This window comes from Salmo salar, chromosome 14 (assembly GCF_965601325.2).
Source record: "Salmo salar chromosome 14, fSalSal1, whole genome shotgun sequence".
Lineage (NCBI taxonomy): Eukaryota > Metazoa > Chordata > Actinopteri > Salmoniformes > Salmonidae > Salmo > Salmo salar.
The window spans coordinates 36,534,664-36,554,265 of NC_138304.1; the positions used below are offsets into that span (position 1 = coordinate 36,534,664).

Consider the following 19,602-nt stretch of genomic DNA (forward strand, 5'->3'; position numbering starts at 1 on the left):
TGTGGCAAAGAAATAAACTTTATGTCCTGGATATAATATCAATAGCCTAAAACACAACGCCAAATATACACTGGAGTTGCTTACAAGACAACATTAAAATGTTAATGAGTGGCCTAGTTACAGTTGACTTAAATCTGCTTGAAAATCTATGGCAAGACTTAAAAATTGCTGTCTGGCAATGCTCAACAACCAACTTGACAGAGCTTGAAGAATTTTAAAAAGAATAATGTGCAAATATTGTACAATCTAGGTGTGCAAAGTTCTTAAAGACTTACCCAGAAAGACACAGCTGTAATCGCTGCCAAAGGTGATTCTAACATGTATTGACTCAGGGGTGTGAATACTGTATTCTGTATTTAATTTTTCAATGCATTTGCAAAAAAACATGTTTTCACTTTGTCATTATGGGGTAGTGTATTTTTTTTTTAAATAATACATTTTGAATTCAGGCTGTAACACAAAGTGTGGATTAAGTCAAGGGATATGAATACTTTCTGAATGCACTGTAACTAATTTGACAGAGAAATATCAGCCAGCTAGCCTATCCTGAAACTTTGCTAGCTAGCTAGCTGCTGTCAGGTTGGCTAAACACAAGATCAACACAGGCTTTAGCCTACACATAGAACTGAATTAGCAGATCATCTTGAGATCAGAAGTCAACTTCAAAACTTCTAAGTCAGGCAGGTAGCCTGGTGGGTAGGAGCGTTGGGCCAGTCACCAGTTTCTTGACCGAATCCTTGGGCTGACTAGTTAGAAATCTGTCATCCTATCCCTGAGCAAGACTGTTCCACAGGCGCCGATGATGTGGATGTCGATTAAGGCAGCCCCCCGCTCCTCTCTGATTACCCCTAAAAAAATACACATTTCAGTTGAATGCATTCAGTTGTACAACTGACTAGGTGTCCCGATTCAAAGCTATCTTAACTCACTGTTACTCACCATTGCCCCTGTTTGTTTGTTGTGATTGAAGGGCAAAGAAACATCCACATTAAACCACAAAGACAACTATTTTGGCCTTCAGGAATGGCTGCTGCATTTCTTAAATGAGCACCGGAAGCATCACAAGCGGAATCGGTGAGTGCAGTTCACCTTTAAAAACGATATGCTATTTATCATTTTATCTAGAAAATGTCTTGCACAACTAACTTAAACAAATTATCACTTTACTCATTTATTTTGGGATCCATCCCTGTAAACGTCCTTCCCTGATGATGCTCAGGTGGACAAGGACTGTCTCATTAAATACAAGCACATTTATGTCCATCAGTCTCCTCGCCGCTTCTCCTCCATTACCTTTGACCTTTTTCAAAAAAGACGAGGACTCAGGACACATCACACTATTTTCCCTACTTTAAGCCTCTCTATTTCATTTTTTTTAGTTTCCCCCTGCTGGTGTTATCTTGAATTGATCTGTTTTTTTTTTTTTAGTTTCTACAATTCCAAATCGACTTTGGGTCATTGAAAAGCGCTATATAGGTCCTATGTATTATCATTCATCTAAAAGCGCAAATTGACTCTCATGAAATCAATATGATTATTTACTATATAACATTGTTTTTATGATTTTGTGGTACAAACACACATTGTTACCAGTTGTAAATAAGTTCTTAAAATTAAAGTGAGGATCCATCAGTCAAACATGAAAACAATTTCACAATTCAATTCGGAGGAAAAACTTGTCAAAATGTCTCAAAATACCTTCTGTACCACATTCTCACATAGAAAGTGTTAGCGGAAAGCTATGCAATTAAGTTCCTATTAGTTCCATCTGTTCTGAGATTACATTAAACTTGTGTGTGGATCCCCTGGGTATGCAGGTGCCACGTATTGAGACACTGCACTCTCTCCTATGTGAGTTCTCTGATGTGACGTCATTTTGGAGCGCCGGGTGAAGCATTTCCCACACTGTGTGCACTCATACGGTTTCTCCCCACTGTGGACCATAGCATGTCTGATCAGATTGCACTGCTTGGTGAAACTCCTGCCACACTGTTCACAGGTGTACGGTTTCTCTCCTGTGTGACTCCGGAGGTGTTCTTTGAGCTGGCAGAGACGCTGGAAGCTCTTCCCACAGAAGGTGCAGCTGAACCGCCTCTCGGTGGTGCCGCCTGATCTCCACTGAGTCCTCATTCTCTTCACCATGTTAAAACTACTGTGACTCAGGCTGTATCCAGAGAAGGTGGAGGTGGTGGCCATGTTTGACCCTGTCGTGCACTCACTCAATCTCACAGTCGCTTCTGAAGCCCTGTATTGATGCAGCCTTGGCTGTAGAGCTAAACTATTTCCTTCATTACTTGAATTCAGCATCTCACTGCTCTGTCCCTCTGGCATCTGTTGTCTAGTTTCATCAGCCAATGTCCCTACATGTCTTTTCATGTGTTTTGCAGCACTGAACATGTTAGCATGTGGTTTCCATATAGAAGAGTGAAGTGATGGCCCTACTTCATCTGTCATAGTAGGAACAGATGGCAGCCCACTATGAGATGGGAAAATTGAGATATTCTGAGAGTACTCTTCTGTGGAATGAAAGGAGAAATCTGGGTGGCCATCAGGGTCAGTGTCTCTGCCTGGATCCACAGAGGTCCACAGCTGCCCATCAGTCTCATCCATAACAAACTGGTCAGGACCTGCCAGGGTCGTGGTCTGATCCAGCTCCTCCTCTTTCACCATCACTAGCTCTAGTGAGTCCTCATCTGGCCGGTGCTGCGCTGTGCTGAACACCTCTGTAGATGTGAGCCGGGGTGTTCCTGGTTCCTTTGGACGATCAGAATTGGGGTAATGTTCCACTGAGTCTCTGGGAGATATATTGGTTTGTGTGATGAAGTCTTCATCACAGTGCCGTTGCTCAAAGGATGGTGGTTTCCCAGGCTTGGAACCAGATTCTAAAGATTTGGGGATAAACATAAAATAAACATTACAAAAGACCCTTAACAGTTGCAAAATACGACTGCTTTAAAACTGACTGTGTGTGTACGTGCACTCCATACGCCAGAACATGAAGCACCTAATTCCAATGTAGCAATTTGGAACGTGCATACCACCACACAGTCTTCCATAGACAGACAGAGCAGTGCCCCTTATGGTCACACCCACCCTCTCCAGTGATCCTGAGCTCTTCCTGTGGGTCAGTCTTCCACACATCCTCTGCTGTCTCCTCATCTTTGATCAGTATGGGTTCAGTCTCCACTCTCTGCTCCACATCTGTAGGCTGTAACAGGGACTGAGGTTATTACTCTGGACACACACCATATCTAACCCTTTTCATACTCATGAATCACACAAAAGCGATAAAATCTCCTGATAATCCAATATCAGAATTGATCCAAGAGGCCAGTCAGGTCTCTGTAATTGTAAAAGGTGATGTATCAGACCTGGGGTTGAGAGTCCTCCTCAACAGCCAGCTCTTCGTCTCTGCACTGTGAGGTACTCCTCTGCTTGTTCAAAACAATCTTGACTGGATATGAAGATCTCTCTGAAGCCACGGGGTAAAAACCTGGAAAATAATTGTTTTCTGTCAAATATTAGGCTATTCACACATTTGGGTTTTGCATATACAATTAATTTACTAGCCTGGAGATGCGACGTAAAATTTCCTTGAATTCTACATCAGGCATAAATGAGTGTCTGGATCAGGAAAGTTCTCTCACGACCTCACAAGCCAGAATGTTGAATAAAATTATATTTTAACTTACTTTACCAGTTGTCATTGTTCCTTTTGCTGGAAAGAAAAGCGGTACGGCAAGCGGTACCGGAGTGCCAAGTCTGGGACCAAAAGACTCCTAAACAGCTTCTACCCACCAACCCATATGACTGCTGAATAGTTAATCAAATGGCTTCTCTGACTACTTGCACTGACTCTCTTGCACCGGCTCTATGCACACTCACACTCCAACACACACAACATAACACTACATAAGCTCACAAAACACACACTGACACTCACATACGCCGCTACTACTCTGTATTATTTATCCTGATTGCCGTGTCACTTTTCCCCCTACCTGCATGTACATACAGTTGAAGTCGGAAGTTTACATACACCTTAGCCAAATACATTTAAACTCAGTTTCACAATTCCTGACATTTAATCATAGTAAATATTCCCTGTCTTAGGTCAGTTAGGATCACCACTTTATTTTAAGAATGTGAAATGTCAGAATAATAGTAGAGAGAATGATTTATTTGAGCTTTTATTTATTTCATCACATTCTCAGTGGATCAGAAGTTTACATACACTCACTTAGTATTTGGTAGCATTGCCTTTAAATTGTTTAACTTGGGTCAAAACGGTTCAGATAGCCTTCCACAAGCTTCCACAATAAGTTGGGTGAATTTCGGCCCATTCCTCCTGACAGAGCTGGTGTAACTGAGTCAGGTTTTCAGTTTTGCCCACAAATTTTCTATGGGTTTGAGGTCAGGGATTTGTGATGGCCACTCCAATACCTTGACTTTGCTGTCCTTAAGCCATTTTTCCACAACTTTGGAAGTATGTTTGGGGTCATGTCCATTTGGAAGACCCATTTGCGACCAAGCTTTAACTTCCTGACTGATGTCTTGAGATGTTGCTTCAATATATCCACATCATTTTCTTGCCTCATGATGCCATCTATTTTGTGAAGTGCACCAGTCCCTCCTGCAGCAAAGCACCCCACAACATGATGCTGCCACCCCCGTGCTTCACGATTGGGATGGTGTTCTTCGGCTTGCAAGCCTCCCCCTTTTCCCTCCAAACATAACGATGGTCATTATGGCCAAACAGTTCTATTTTTGTTTCATCAGACCAGAGGACATTTCTCCAAAAAGTACGATCTTTGTCCCCATGTGCAGTTGCAAACCGTAGTCTGGCTTTTTTAATGGCAGTTTTGGAGCAGTGGTTTCTCCATGCTGAGCGGCCTTTCAGGTTATGTCGATATAGAACTCGTTTTACTGTGGATATAGATGCTTTTGTACCGGTTTCCTCCAGAATCTTCACAATGTCCTTTGCGGTTGTTCTGGGATTGATTTACACTTTTCGCACCAAAGTACGTTCATCTCTAGGAGACACAATGCGTCTCCTTCCTGAGCGGTATGACGGCTGCGTGGTCCCATGGTGTTTATACTTGCCTACTATTGTTTGTACAGATGAACGTGGTACCTTCAGGCGTTTGGAAATTGCTCCTAAGGATGAACCAGACTTGTGGAGGTCTACAATTGTCTTTCTGAGGTCTTGGCTGATTTCTTTTGATTTTCCCATGATGTCAAGCGAAGAGGCACTGAGTTTGGAGGTAGGCCTTGAAATACATCCACAGGTACACCTCCAATTGACTGAAATGATGTAAATTAGCCTATCAGAAGCTTCTAAAGCCCTGACTTCATTTTCTGGAATTTTCCAAGCTGCTTAAAGGCACAGTCATCTTAGTGTATGTAAACGTCTGACCCACTGGAATTCTGAAACAGTGAATTATAAGTGAAATAATCTGTCTGTAAACAATTGTTGGAAAAATGACTTGTGTCATGCACAAAGTAAATGTCCTAACCGACTTGCCAAAATTTGTGAAGTGGTTGAAAAACGAGTTTTAATGACTCCAACCTAAGTGTATGTAAACTTCCGACTTCAACTGTATTACCTCAACTACCTTGCACATTAACTATGTACCGGTACTCAATGTATATAGTCTCATTATTGTTATTTATTGTGTTATTATTTTTAATCAAAACATTTTAGCAAATTGTTCTTACTTTTTAACTCTGCATTTTTGGCAAAGTGCTCATAAGTAAGCATTTCACGGTAAAGTCTACACCTGTTGTATTCGGCGCATGTGACAATCAAATATGATTGTGAGACAATATCCACAGGAAAGTATAATTAAATCAACGTTTCAAAGCGTTCCCGAGCGCCGCAGCATCACTACAGACCCTGGTTCGGTCCCGGGCTGTATCACAAACGGCTGTGATCGGGAGTCACATAGGCCAACGCACAATTGGCCCAGCATCATCCGGGTTTAGTCGTCATTGTAAAATAAGAATTTGTTCTTAACTGACTTGCCTAGTTAAATAAATAGTGCATTCAAATTTCTATAACCTGAAGCATGCACAAAACCATACCGGAGTTTGGCAAGTATGCTGGTGGCGTGTATGTATTTTCAAATTGTGTGTATGCTGCAGGTGATCGAAAAATGAATAAACTACAAGTACTTTGAAAAGTTGATTTTATTATACTTTCCTGTGGCTCTCACACATTCCTACATGCCAATGGACCAACCGGTAAAGTAAATTAATCCATTTTTTTACATTCTGATTTGTAGAGATCGTGAGTCAACTTTCCTGATCCAAATGCTCATTTATGCCGGACGTTGAATACAATATAATTCAACGTCGACGTTCCAGGCTATACATTTACCATACAAAATAACTAACAGTACCTTTTCGTCTGCGCGTCTTCTGCAGCTCGCTCTCCATCATTTGACACTTCCTTTTCAGTACATCAATATCTCGCTGGCTTTGGGTCATTTCCAAACGTATAACAGCACAGCTATCATCTACACGTTTGTTTATTTCGGCTACGGCTGCTTTAGCTAATACCTCTAGAATGGATACCAATTGCGCCTGGAAATTGCAGTTCGCCATCTTGTCCAGCCCAAATTACAGATGCGTATTCCCTGTGTGAAGTAAATAGTATTCAATTTCCAAGATAACGTGCAAAAAACAAGTCGTGTATGTTAATAAATGACAACAATGTAGTGAAGCAGGAGATACGCGCAATTGTTCTTCTTCTATGGTATAATGGCGTTCGCATCAACGTGATGTGCATTCCGCCACCTACTGTGCGGGTGAATAATAAGGATAAAATATGAATATAAAAAACCTACAAACTATCAAAAAAGAAATTAACCAAACAAAATCAACCTACTTTTCTGTAACATTTAATTAAAAAAAATCTAATTTCAAATCTACACAGGCTCAAACGACTCCTGTGAGGGCGGGACGTTTCCTAGCGACAATAGTCCTTGTAGTATTTCTACGGTGAAGTCTTGAAGCCCCTGCCATCGCTCTTCAGTTCATCTCGTTAAGTTTAGTATTTATTACCGTAAATATGAGAGTGCAACAGCCCTTCAAAAATGTTATAAATTTGCACTGTCCAGCAAATAACAGGGTATATTCTTATTTGCATATACAGTGTAAGGTAGCCATATCTATAGACAAAAATAAATGCAGTGGCTCACTTAGTTATTAATGCATAATAGGCCTTCAGAAAGTATTCACAGCCCTTGACATTTTTCACATGATGTTATGTGACAGCCTGCATTTAAAATTGATTACATTTAGATTTTGTATCACTGGCATACACACAATACCCCATAATGTCAAAGTGGAATTATGTTTTTAGACATTTTTACTAATTAATTCAAAATGAAAAGTTGAATTGTCTTATGGCAAGCCTAAATAAGTTCAGAAGTAAAAATTTGCTTGAGTCACATAAGTTGCATGGACTCACTGTGTGCAATAATAGTGTTTTAACATGATTTTTGAATGACTACCTCATCGCTGTACCCCACACTTACAATGATCTGTAAGGTGCCTCAGTCGAGCAGTGAATTTCAAACACAAATTAAATCACAAGACCAGGGAAGTTTTCCAATGCCTCACAAAGAAAGCCCCCTATTGGTAGATGGGTAAAATAAAATAAAAACATTCTAAAAGCAGACTGCACCTGTGCATTGCCCATCCAACTACCTCATCCCCATACTGTTATTTATTTTGCTCCTTTGCACCCCAGTATCTCTACTTGCACACTCATCTATCACTCCAGTGTTTAATTGCTATATTGTAATTATTTCACCACTATGGCCTATTTATTTCCTTACCTCCCTTATCCTACCTAATTTGCACACACTGTATACAGACTTTTTCTATTGTATTATTGACTGCATGTTTGTTTATTCCATGTGTAACTGTGTTGTTGTTTGTGTCGCACCGCTTTGCTTTATCTTGGCCAGGTCGCAGTTGTAAATGAGAACTTGTTCTCAACTAGCCTACCTGGTTAAATAAAGGTGAAATAAATAAATAAAAATATTGAATATCCCTTTGAGCATGGTGAAGTTAATACTTACACTTTGGATGGTGTATCAATACACCCAGTCACTACAAAGATACAGGTGGCCTTCCTCACTCATATGCAAGAGGAAGGAAACAGCACAGGGATTTCACCATGAGGCAAATGGTGACTTAAAAACAGATACATAGTTTAATGGCTGTGATAGGAGAAACAGAGGACGGCATAACATTGTAGTCAGTGGTGGAAAAAGTACCCAATTGTCAACCTTGAGTCAAAGTAAACATACCTTAATAGAAAATGACTCAAGTAAAAGTGAAAGTCAACCAGTAAAATACTACTTGAGTAAAAGTATTTGGTAATAAATATACTTAAGTATCAAAAGTAAAAGTATAAATCATTTCAAATTCTTTACATTAAGCAAACCAGATGGCACAATGTTCTTGTTTTTTTTAGAGAGGGGCACACTCCAACATTCAGACAACTTATAAATTAATTGTTTGTGTTTAGTGAGTCAGATCAGACGCAGTAGGGATGACCAGGGATGTTCTCTTGATAAGTGTGTGAATTGGACTATTTTCCTGTACTGGTAAGCATTCAAAATGTAACAAACACTTTCAGGTGTCAGAGAAAATGTATGGAGTAAAAAGTACATTATTTTCTTTAGGAATGTAGTGAAGTAAAAGTAAAAAGTTGTCAAAAATATAAATAGTAAAGTACAGATACCACAAAAAACAACTTTAGTACTCAAGTATTTTTGCATAAGTACTTTACCCCACTGATTGTAGTTACTCCACAATACTAACCTAAATGACAGAGTGAATTTTCTATTTAACCCTTATTTTACTAGGTAAGTTGACTGAGAACACATTCTCATTTACAGCAACAACCTGGGGAAGAGTTGCAGAGGAGAGGATGAATGAGTCAATTGTAAGCTGGGGATGATTAGGTGAAGGTATGAGGGCAAGATTGGGAATTTAGCCAGGACACCGGGGTTAACACCCCTACTCTTACGATAAGTGCCATGGGATCTTTAGTGACCACAGAGTCAGGACACCCATTTAACATCCCATCCGAAAGATGACACCCTACACAGGGCAATATCCCCAATCACTGCCCTGGTCCATTGGGATATTTTTTTCAGACAAGAGGAAAGGGTGCGTCCTACTGGCCCTCCAACACCACTTCCAGCAGCATCTAATCTCCGATGCATGGTGGTATGCTGCTGTCTCAGGGTGGTATGCTGCTGCTGGAAATGAAGGATGCTTGTACAGAATAAAAATATCCCAAAACATGCATCCTGTTTGCAATAAGGCACTATAGTAAAACTGCAAAAAATGTGGCAAATAAATTAACTTTATGTCCTGAATACAAAGTGTTTGGGGCAAATCCAACACAACACATCACTGAGTACCACTCTTCATATTTTCAAACATGGTGGTGGCTGCATCATGTTATGGGTATGCTTGTCATCATTTACTATATCCACAGTAAAACGAGTCCTATATCGACATAACCTGAAAAGCTTTGGAGAAATGCCCTCCGGTCTGATGAAACAAAAATATAACTATTTGGCGATAATGACCATTGTTATGTTTGGAGGAAAAAGGGGGAGGCTTGCAAGCCGAAGAACACCATCCCAACCGTGAAGCACGGGGGTGGCAGCATCATGTTGTTGGGGTGCTTTGCTGCGGGAAGGACTGGTGCACTTCACAAAATAGATGGCATCATGAGGCAAGAAAATGATGTGGATATATTGATGCAACATCTCAAGACAGTCAGGAAGTTAAAGCTTGGTCGCAAATGGGTCTTTCAGATGGACATGACCCCAAGCATACTTCCAAAGTTGTGGAAAAATGGCTTAAGGACAACAAAGTCAAGGTATTGGAGTGGCCATTACAAAGCCCTGACCTCAATCCTATAGAAAATGTATGGGCAGAACTGAAAAAGTGTGTGCGAGCAAGGAGGCCTACAAACCTGACTCAGTTACACCAGCTCTGTCAGGAGGAATGGGCCAAAATCCACACAACTTATTGTGGTAAGCTTGTGGAAGGCTACCCGAAACGTTTGACCCAAGTTAAACAATTTAAAGGCAATGCTACCAAATACTAATTGAGTGTATGTAAACTTCTGACCCACTGGGAATGTGATGAAAGAAATAAAAGCTCAAATAAATCATTCTCTCTACTATTATTCTGACATTTCACATTCTTAAAATAAAGTGGTTATCCTAACTGACCTAAGACAGAGTTTTTACTGGGATTAAATGTCAGGAATTGTGTAAAGCTGAGTTTAAATGTATTTGGCTAAGGTGTATGTAAATGTCTGACTTCAACTGTAGTGTATTACATTTAGTCAAATGTTTAGTATTTGGTTCCATATTCCTAGCACGCAATGACTAAATCAAGCTTGTGACTCTACAAACGTGTTGGATGCATGTGCAGTTTGTTTTGGGTGTGTTCCGGATTATGTTGTGCCCAATAGAAATTAATAATAAATAATGTATTGTGTCATTTTGGAGTCACATTGTAAATGAGAAATGTTTTTTAAAAATAGGTTCTTAAAATAAAATTTAAATGAGGAGCCCTTAACAGTCAAACATCAAAACCATTTCACAAATAATTAGGAGGAAAAAGCTTGTCAAAATGTCTCAAAATACCTTATGTACCAAATTTTCCCATAGAAAAAGTTAGCAAAACAATGATGCAATTATTAACTTTGTTCCATCTGGTCTGAGACGACATTAAAATTCTGTGTGGATCCCCAGGGTATGCGGGTACCATATATTGAGACGTTGGAGGCGGCTTATGGTAGAGAAATTCATATTGAATTATCTGGAAACAGCTCAGGTGGACATTTCTGCAGTCAGCATGCCAATTGCACACTCCCTCAAAACTTGAGACATCTGTGGCATTGTGTTGTATGACAAAACTGCACATTTCAGAGTGGCCTTTTATTGTCCCCAGCACAAAGTGCACCTCTGTAATGATCATGCTTCTTGATATGCTACACCTGTCAGGTGGATGGATTATCTTAACGTTTTGATAACCATGTAAATCTCTCTCGGACAAGGTGACTTTTATCAATATATTCGGCTCTATTTACTCTAAGATTCGAAAATGCTAATTAGCGTCAACGTAAACATCATGCAAAACTACAAATCACTGCAAGCTCCTGCATGTCATCTCTAACTGAAGCCTTTGCTAACAGGTATTGTGTCAATTTACAACTTGCACAAGACAGTTCACAGAATTGTCAATTGAAAAACATTTTGCCTGATTATTTATTACTACATTTAACTAACAGATAGTTAATCCAGAGATTCTTACCTTTGCCTCGGCAGTCTCGTCTAGATCATCATAGCATTTATAGTTCATATGATAGCCACATTAGCAGCTAATTAGCATTACATTTTGGGGGTGTAAATACAGGCGAATATATTGATAAAAGTCACCTTGTCCTAGAGAGGTTTACACGGTTATCAAAACGTCATGCCAGGGTAAGCCTACATGAAACACAGTCCTTATTTTAAGTGTTTCTAAAATCCCCAATGGGAAAAAGTTATGGTGGAAAAACAATAGAAACCATTTAAGTTTGACCGCTAGGATTTATGGGTATTATGACTCATACTGTGGTACTCTAATCGTTAGTAGGCAAACTAAGACGTCTTCCCATTCTTGATAGCCCCCCTTTTGGCGAGGAAGCACAAGTGTATCCTAGCACTGAAGAGTTTTGAAATATCTGCCACACACCCTTTGAATCAGCTGTTGTATTGTCGTTAGAGAAAAGTATGCACACATTTAAAAACAATATGCTACTTAACCTTTTATCTATAAAATGTATTGCAAAACTAACTTCATTTTTTCATCACTTTACACATATATTTTGGGATCCACCCCGGTAAATGTCCTTTGCCTGATGGATAAGGACCATCTCATTTCATAAAAGCACATTTTCATCCACATCACTCTCCTCATCCCCTCTCCTCCATTATCTTTGACGTTTTTTTACAAAGGCGGCGAGAGAGGACTAGGGAGAAAAGACACAGGAAGGAGTTGAGCAAATCTAATTGAAAAAAAGCACCTACACATCATACTATTTTCCTTTAAGCCCCTCCCCCTTCTCTTTGTTTCTCCTGCTGTTCGTCTGGTGTCGTCTTGTTGTGATCATTTTTTTTCCTTCTACAATTGTAAAGTGATTTTGGGTCATTGAAAAGTGCTACATATAGGTCTCATGTATTAGTATTATTGATCTAAAAGCACGGACTGACTCTCAAAATCAAGCCTTCAACAGTCAAACAAGAAAAGCACAAATCAATTGGGAGGAAAAGCTTGTCAAAATACCTTCTGTACCATATTTCCATGTAGAAAGTGTTACAGAAAAACTGAAATGATGTTCCTATTTGTTCTGAGATTACATTAAACTTGTGTGTGGATCCCCAGGGTATGCGGGTACCATGAATTGAGAACCTGGACTCTCTCCTATGTGAGTTCTCTGATGTGACGTCATTTTGGAGCGCCGGGTGAAGCATTTCCCACATTGTGTGCACTCATACGGTTTCTCCCCACTGTGGACCAGAGCATGTCTGATCAGGTTGCACTGCTGGGTGAAACTCCTGCCACACTGTTCACAGGTGTACGGTTTCTCTCCGGTGTGACTCCGGAGGTGTACTTTAAGCTGGCAGAGACGCTGGAAGCTCTTCCCACAGAAGGTGCAGCTGAAACGCCTCTCGGTGGTGCCGCCCGACCACTGAGTCCTCATTCTCTTCACCATGTTAAAACTACTGCGACTCAGGCTGTATCCAGAGAAGGTGGAGGTGGTGGCCATGTTTGACCCTGTCATGCACTCACTCAATCGCACAGTCGCTTCTGAAGCCCTGTATTGATGCAGTCTTGGCTGTAGAGCTAAACTATTTCCTTCATTATTTGAGCTCAGCATCTCACTGCTCTGTCCCTCTGGCGTCTGTTGTCTAGTCTCATCAGCCAATGTCATGACATGTCTTTTCATGTGTTTTGCAGCACTGAACATGTTAGCATGTGGTTTTCCTATAGAAGAGTGAAGCGATGGCCCTACATCATCTGTCATAGTAGGAACAGATGGCAGCCCACTATGAGATGGGAAAATTGAGATATTCTGAGAGTACTCTTCTGTGGAATGAAAGGAGAAATCTGGGTGGCCATCAGGGTCAGTGTCTCTGCCTGGATCCACAGAGGTCCACAGCTGCCCATCAGACTCATCCATAACAAACTGGTCAGGACCTGCCAGGGTCGTGGTCTGATCCAGCTCCTCCTCTTTCACCATCACTAGGTCTAGTGAGTCCTCATCTGGCCGGTGCTGCTCTGCGCTGAACACCTCTGTAGACGTGAGCTGGGGTGTTCCTGGTTCCTCTGGACGATCAGAATTTGGGTAATGTTCCACTGAGTCTCTGGGAGATATGTTGGGTTGTGTGATGAAGTCCTCATCACAGTGCCGTTGCTCAAAGGATGGTGGTTTCCCAGGCTTGGAACCAGATTCTAAAGATTTTGGGATAAACATAAATTAAACATTATAAAAGACCATTAACAGTTGCAAAATACGACTGCTTTAGAACTGACTGTGTGTGTACGTGCACTCCATATGCCAGAACATGAAGCACCTGACAGCAATGTAGCAATTTGGAACGTGCATACCACCACACCCTCAGTCTTCCATAGACAGACAGAGCAGTGCCCCTTATGGTCACACCCACCCTCTCCAGTGATCCTGAGCTCTTCCTTAGGGTCAGTCTTCCACACATCCTCTGCAGTCTCCTCATCTTTGATCAGTATGGGTTCAGTCTCCACTCTCTGCTTCACATCTGTAGGCTGTAACAGGGACTGAGGTTATTACTCAGGACACACACCATATCTAACCGTTTTCATACTCATGAATCACACGAAAGCGGTAAATTCCCCTGATATTCCAATAACAGAATTGATCCAACAGGCCAGCCAGGTCTCTATAATTGTAAAAGGTGATGTATCACACCTGGGGTTGAGAGTCCCCTTCAACAGCCATCTTGCTGTCTCTCCACTGTGAGTTACTCCTCTGCTTGTTCAAAACAATCTTGACTGGATATGAAGATCTCTCTGATAACATGGGGTAAAAACCTGGAAAATAATTGTATTCAGTCAATTATTAGGATTATTCACACATTTGTGTTTTTATTCATTTGTTCATGATGCGATCAAATTACCGTGAAGAACTACTACCTTTTCTCCTGACTCGTCCTCGTGTCTTCTTCAGCTCGCTCTCCATCATTTGACACTTCCTTTTCAGTACATCAATATCTCGCTGGCTTTGGGTCATTTCCAAACGTATAACGGCACAGCTATCATCTACACGATTGTTTATTTCTGCTACAGCTGCTTTAGCTAATACCTCCAGAATGGATACCAACTGCGCCTGAAAATTGCAGCTGGCCATCTTGTCCAGCCCAGTATTCTCTGTGAATAAGTAAATAGAATACAATTCTCTAACTAGCCAATGTGTAAGAAACAATCAGTTTATTTAAAGTTCTAACACTATGGCAAATGGCCCAACTTGGCATGTGTAAGAAGAGATCGAGTAACGCAAACAATGTTGTTAATAAAAAGCAGCAACGTTGGAAGTGGGATATTCGTATGTAATCGCACTTCCGTTCAACTCATAAGGTATTACCGTAAATATGAGACCGCAACAGCCCTTCGAATGTGGTATAGTTTGACACTGGCAAAGCACCAGGGTGTATAAGCCCAACCGGCCGCAGGATGGCGGTATTATTTATTTTACGTCGTTTGTCATGTTACAAACGACGTAAAAGGAAAAGTACCGCCACCATGCGGCGGTTTGGGCTAGGTGGATTCTTGTCTGCATGTAGGGCAGCCATATCTATTTACAAGAAAATACGACAAAGAATTCAGATAGTAAAACTTCTGTTTTTAGTTAAATAGATATGGCTACATGTTGGGGAGAGTGCAGTGGCAGACATGATTATAAATGCAACCAAGGCTATTTGCATTTATAATGCACAACGCATTGTGGTAAAATACAAAAACACTTTTCAACCATTCATACAAATTCATTGTTTATATACGATCAAATATTGTCATCTCCATTCTCATCCACCCAACCTAATGAAACCATTCTGAAAATGTGGTATGGTATTTATTAAAGGATAGAAAAGGGAAATAACTTGTTTGGGAACAACGGACGATAAACTAGTTTCATGTGAACTTAAAATTAAACTTAATTTATATATTTCAAGTAACTATTGCAAACTACATGCATTATAGCTGATTTACATTGAGGTCCTTCTCTTAGGTTTTTAAAGGCATGTACATAGAGTTGAAGTGAGAAGTTGACATACACTTAGGTTGGAGTCATTAAAACTCGTTTTTCAACCACTCCACAAATTTCTTGTTAACAAACTATAGTTTTGGCAAGTCAGTTAGAACATCTACTTTGTGCATGACACATTCATTTTTCCAACAATTGTTTCACAATTCCAGTGGGACAGAAGTTTACATACACTAAGTTGACTGTGCCTTTAAACAGCTTGGAAAATTCTAGAAAATGAAGTCATGGCTTTAGAAGCTTCTGTTAGGCTAATTGACATAATTGGAGTCAAGGCCTACCTTCAAACTCAGTGCCTCTTTGCTTGAAATCATTGGAAAATCAAAAGAAATCAGCCAAGACCTCAGAAAAAAATTGCAGACCTCCACAAGTCAGGTTCATCCTTGGGAGCAATTTCCAAACGCCTGAAGGTACCACGTTCATCTGTACAAACAATAGTACGCAAGTATAAACACCATGGGGCCATGCAGCCGTCATACCGCTCAGGAAGGAGACGCGTTCTAGAGATGAACGTACTTTGGTGCGAAAAGTGCAAATCAATCCCAGAACAACCGCAAAGGACCTTGTGAGGATGCTGGAGGAAACGGGTACAAAAGTATCTATATCCACAGTAAAACAAGTCCTATATCGACATAACTTGTAAGCCCACTCAGCAAAGAAGAAGCCACTGCTCCAAAACCGCCATAAAATAGCCAGACTACTGTTTGCAACTGCACATGGGGACAAAGATCGTACTTTTTGGAGAAATGTCCTCTGGTCTGATGAAACAAAAAATGGAACTCTTTGGCCATAATGACCATCGTTATGTTTGGAGGGAAAAGGGGGAGGCTTGCAAGCCGAAGAACACCATCCCAACCGTGAAGCACGGGGGTGGCAGCGTCATGTTGTGGGGGTGCTTTGCTGCAGGAGGGACTGGTGCACTTCACAAAATAGATGGTATCATGAGGCAGGAAAATGATGTGGATATATTGAAGCAACATCTCAAGCAAGGAAGTTAAAGCCTGGTTGCAAATGGGTCTTCCAAATGGACAATGACCCCAAGCATACTTCCAAAGTAGTGGCAAAATGGCTTAAGGACAACAAAGTCAAGGTATTGGAGTGGCCATCACAAAACCCTGACCTCGATCCAAAAGAAAATGTGTGGGCAGAACTGAAAAAGCGTGTATGAGCAAGGAGGCCTACAAACCTGACTCAGTTACACCAGCTCTGTCAGGAGGAATGGGCCAAAATTCACCCCTTATTGTGGGAAGCTTGTGGAAGGCTACCTGAAACGTTTGACCCAAGTTAAACAATTTAAAGGCAATGCTACCAAATACTAATTGAGTGCATGTAAACTTCTGACCCACTGGGAATGTGTTGAAAGAAATAAAAGCTCATAAATCATTCTCTCTACTATAATTCTGACATTTCACATTCTTAAAATAAAGTGGTGATCCTAACTGACCTAAGACAGGGAATCTTTACTAGGATTAAATGTCAGGAATTGTGATAAACTGAGTTTAAATGTATTTGGCTAAGGTGTATGTGAACTTCCGACTTCAACTCTATGTACACTACCGTTCAAAAGTTTGGGGGTCACTTAAAAAATGTATTTTCTTTAAAAAACAAAGCTACTTTTTTGTCCATTAAAATAACATACATTTTATCAGAAATACAGTGTAGACATTGTTAATGTTGTAAATGACTATTGTAGCTGGAAACGGCTGATTCTTTGTGGAATATCTATATAGGCGTACAGAGGCCCATTATCAGCAACCATCACTCCTGTGTTCCAATGGCACGTTGTGTTAGCCTTTTAAAATGAAAAACTTGGATTAGCTAACTGATCATTAGAAAACCCTTTTGCAATTATGTTAGCACAGCTGAAAACTGTTGTGCTAATAAAAGAAGCAATAAAACCGGCCTTCTTTCGACTAGTTGAGTATCTGGAGCATTAGCGGGTTCGATTACAGGCTCAAAATGGCCAGAAACAAAGTACTTTTTTCTGAAACTCATCAGTCTATTCTTGTTCTGAGAAAAGAAGGCTGTTCCATGTGAGAAATTGCCAAGAAATGGAAGATCTCGTTCAACGCTGTGTACTACTCCCTTCACAGAACAGCGCAAACTGGCTCTAACCAGAATAGAAAGAGGAGTGGGAGGCCCCGGTGCACAACTGAGCAAGAGGACAAGTACATTAGAATGTCTAGTTTGAGAAACATACGCCTCACAAGTCCTCAACTGGCAGCTTCATTAAATAGTACACGCAAAACACCAGTCTCAACGTCAACAGTGAAGAGGCGACTCCGGGATGCTGGCCTTCTAGGCAAGAACATTTCTTAAGTGACCTCAAACTTTTGAACGGTAGTGTTAGTAGAGGTATTAGAGAGTATGCATATTAGATCGTGTGTAGAAGATAGCAGGTGGTGTTAATTGAGCTGCATGAGAGAATATGCATAACAGCACAGCAGTACTGATATATCTGCGAGAGAGTAAGTTAATTATGGCTCTGTGTGTGTATGGAGCAGTGTGTGTATACAATGACTGGTTATTCTCTCCCGGAGAGGAAGTAGAGCTGGCCCAGTGCATCGCCACACACCAGTTTACTGGAGCAGTGTGGGTTCACCTCCAAGACCAGAACAGGACCCGCACACACAAACCAACCCACCCATACAGAAACACAGAGAAATAGTGTAAGCACACACACACAAAGTACTTAAGTAAAAATACTTTAAAGTACTACTTAAGCAGGTTTTTGGGGTATCTTTTTTGCCAACTATTACTTCACTACATTCCTAAAGAAAATAATGTACTTTTTACTCAATACATTTTCCCAGACACCCAAAAGTACTCGTTACATTTTGACAGGAAAATGGTCCATTTCACAACTTATCAAGAGAACATCCCTGGTCATACTTTGTTTGTAAATTATGTCTGACTGTTGGAGTGTTCTCCTGGCTATCCGCCAATAAATAAATGAAATAGAATGTTGCCGTCTGGTTTGCTTAATATAAGAAATTTGAAATGGTTTATACTTTTGATACTTAAGTACATTTGAGCAATTCCATTAACTTTTGATACTTAAGTATATGTAAAACCAAATACTTTTAGACTTCTCAAGTAGTATTTCACTGGGTGACTTTCACTTTGACTAGAGTCATTTTATATTAAAGGTATCTTTACTTTTACTCAAGTATGACAATTGAGTACTTTTCCACCACTGCCTGTACAGAGATGCAGATATAGTGTAAGCATACATACACAAACAGTACATTACTGTGACTATTCATCCATTCTTTGAGAAATTCTTTGAGTGCGTGAAAATTTACGAGTTAGAATAACATACACCTGTTTGTTGGTGTTTTTGTCCCACATTTTGACAGTTCTGTCATGGGACTTCAAGATCACGATCGTGCTGTTGGCGAGTCACAGTACACTGATCCTGTCATTGTGTGCCTAGGGAAAAATCCATCCAAAATAATATTCATCATCATCGAAAAAAGACATCAGTTTCATCAGCGGAAAAGGGAGAGATCTCACAGGTTTCCTGCTGCTCCAGGAGTTGATGTTTGGTGGCTGCTTGAACCATGTTTCCCTTGGAATCTCCACACACCACCAACTCTGGAGACAGGACACAAATTACAGTGCAGTTAATAAATTATTCATATAACAACTTGTTTACACACGATTCACAATATGTATCAAAATGTGTATCAGTATGCTGACGGTCACCCTGACACCCCAAACCACAGCTCTGGCTGTTCTGAGGCCCTCTCCTCCCTGCCTCTTGCAGCCATCTCACTACAGTGGACGTCAATTGAATTGCACATCGTTGTGCCTGCAGGCCTGTCGTAGAACATAACGCCTCTGAGCCTGACCCCACCTCTCCATCCCCCTGACCCCTACCATTACACCCTTAACACGGTCACAAGACGCAGGCCTCCTAATTGTTCCTAGAATTTCTAAGCAAACAGCTGGAGGCAGGGCTTTCTCCTATAGAGTTCCATTTTTATGGAATAGTCTGCCTACCCATGTGAGAGACGCAGACTCAGTCTCAACCTTTAAGTCTTTACTGAAGACATATCTCTTCAGTAGGTCCTATGATTAAGTATAGTCTGGCCCAGGGGTGTGAAGGTGAACGGAAAGGCTGGAGCAACGAACCGCCCTTGCTGTCTCTGCCTGGCCGGTTTCCCCTCTTTCCACTGGGATTCTCTGCCTCCACCCCTATTATGGGGGCTGAG

The 19,602-nt window shown here is 40.8% G+C and overlaps 2 protein-coding genes across 2 annotated transcripts; both read right to left on the minus strand.

Moving 5' to 3' along the window:
• LOC106569392 (uncharacterized) lies at positions 1-7,007 on the minus strand. Its single transcript, XM_014140722.3, has 4 exons — positions 6,402-7,007; positions 3,372-3,493; positions 3,094-3,208; positions 1-2,882 (listed from the first exon to the last, which is right to left on the minus strand). The coding sequence occupies exons 1-4, from the start codon at positions 6,604-6,606 to the stop codon at positions 1,780-1,782; spliced, it is 1,545 nt and encodes a 514-aa protein (XP_013996197.3). The 5' UTR covers positions 6,607-7,007; the 3' UTR covers positions 1-1,779.
• Positions 7,008-8,200: 1,193 nt separating this feature from the next.
• On the minus strand, positions 8,201-14,719 carry LOC106569389 (uncharacterized). Its single transcript, XM_014140717.3, has 4 exons — positions 14,263-14,719; positions 14,039-14,160; positions 13,761-13,875; positions 8,201-13,545 (listed from the first exon to the last, which is right to left on the minus strand). The coding sequence occupies exons 1-4, from the start codon at positions 14,474-14,476 to the stop codon at positions 12,446-12,448; spliced, it is 1,551 nt and encodes a 516-aa protein (XP_013996192.2). The 5' UTR covers positions 14,477-14,719; the 3' UTR covers positions 8,201-12,445.
• Between the last annotated feature and the right edge of the window lie 4,883 nt (positions 14,720-19,602).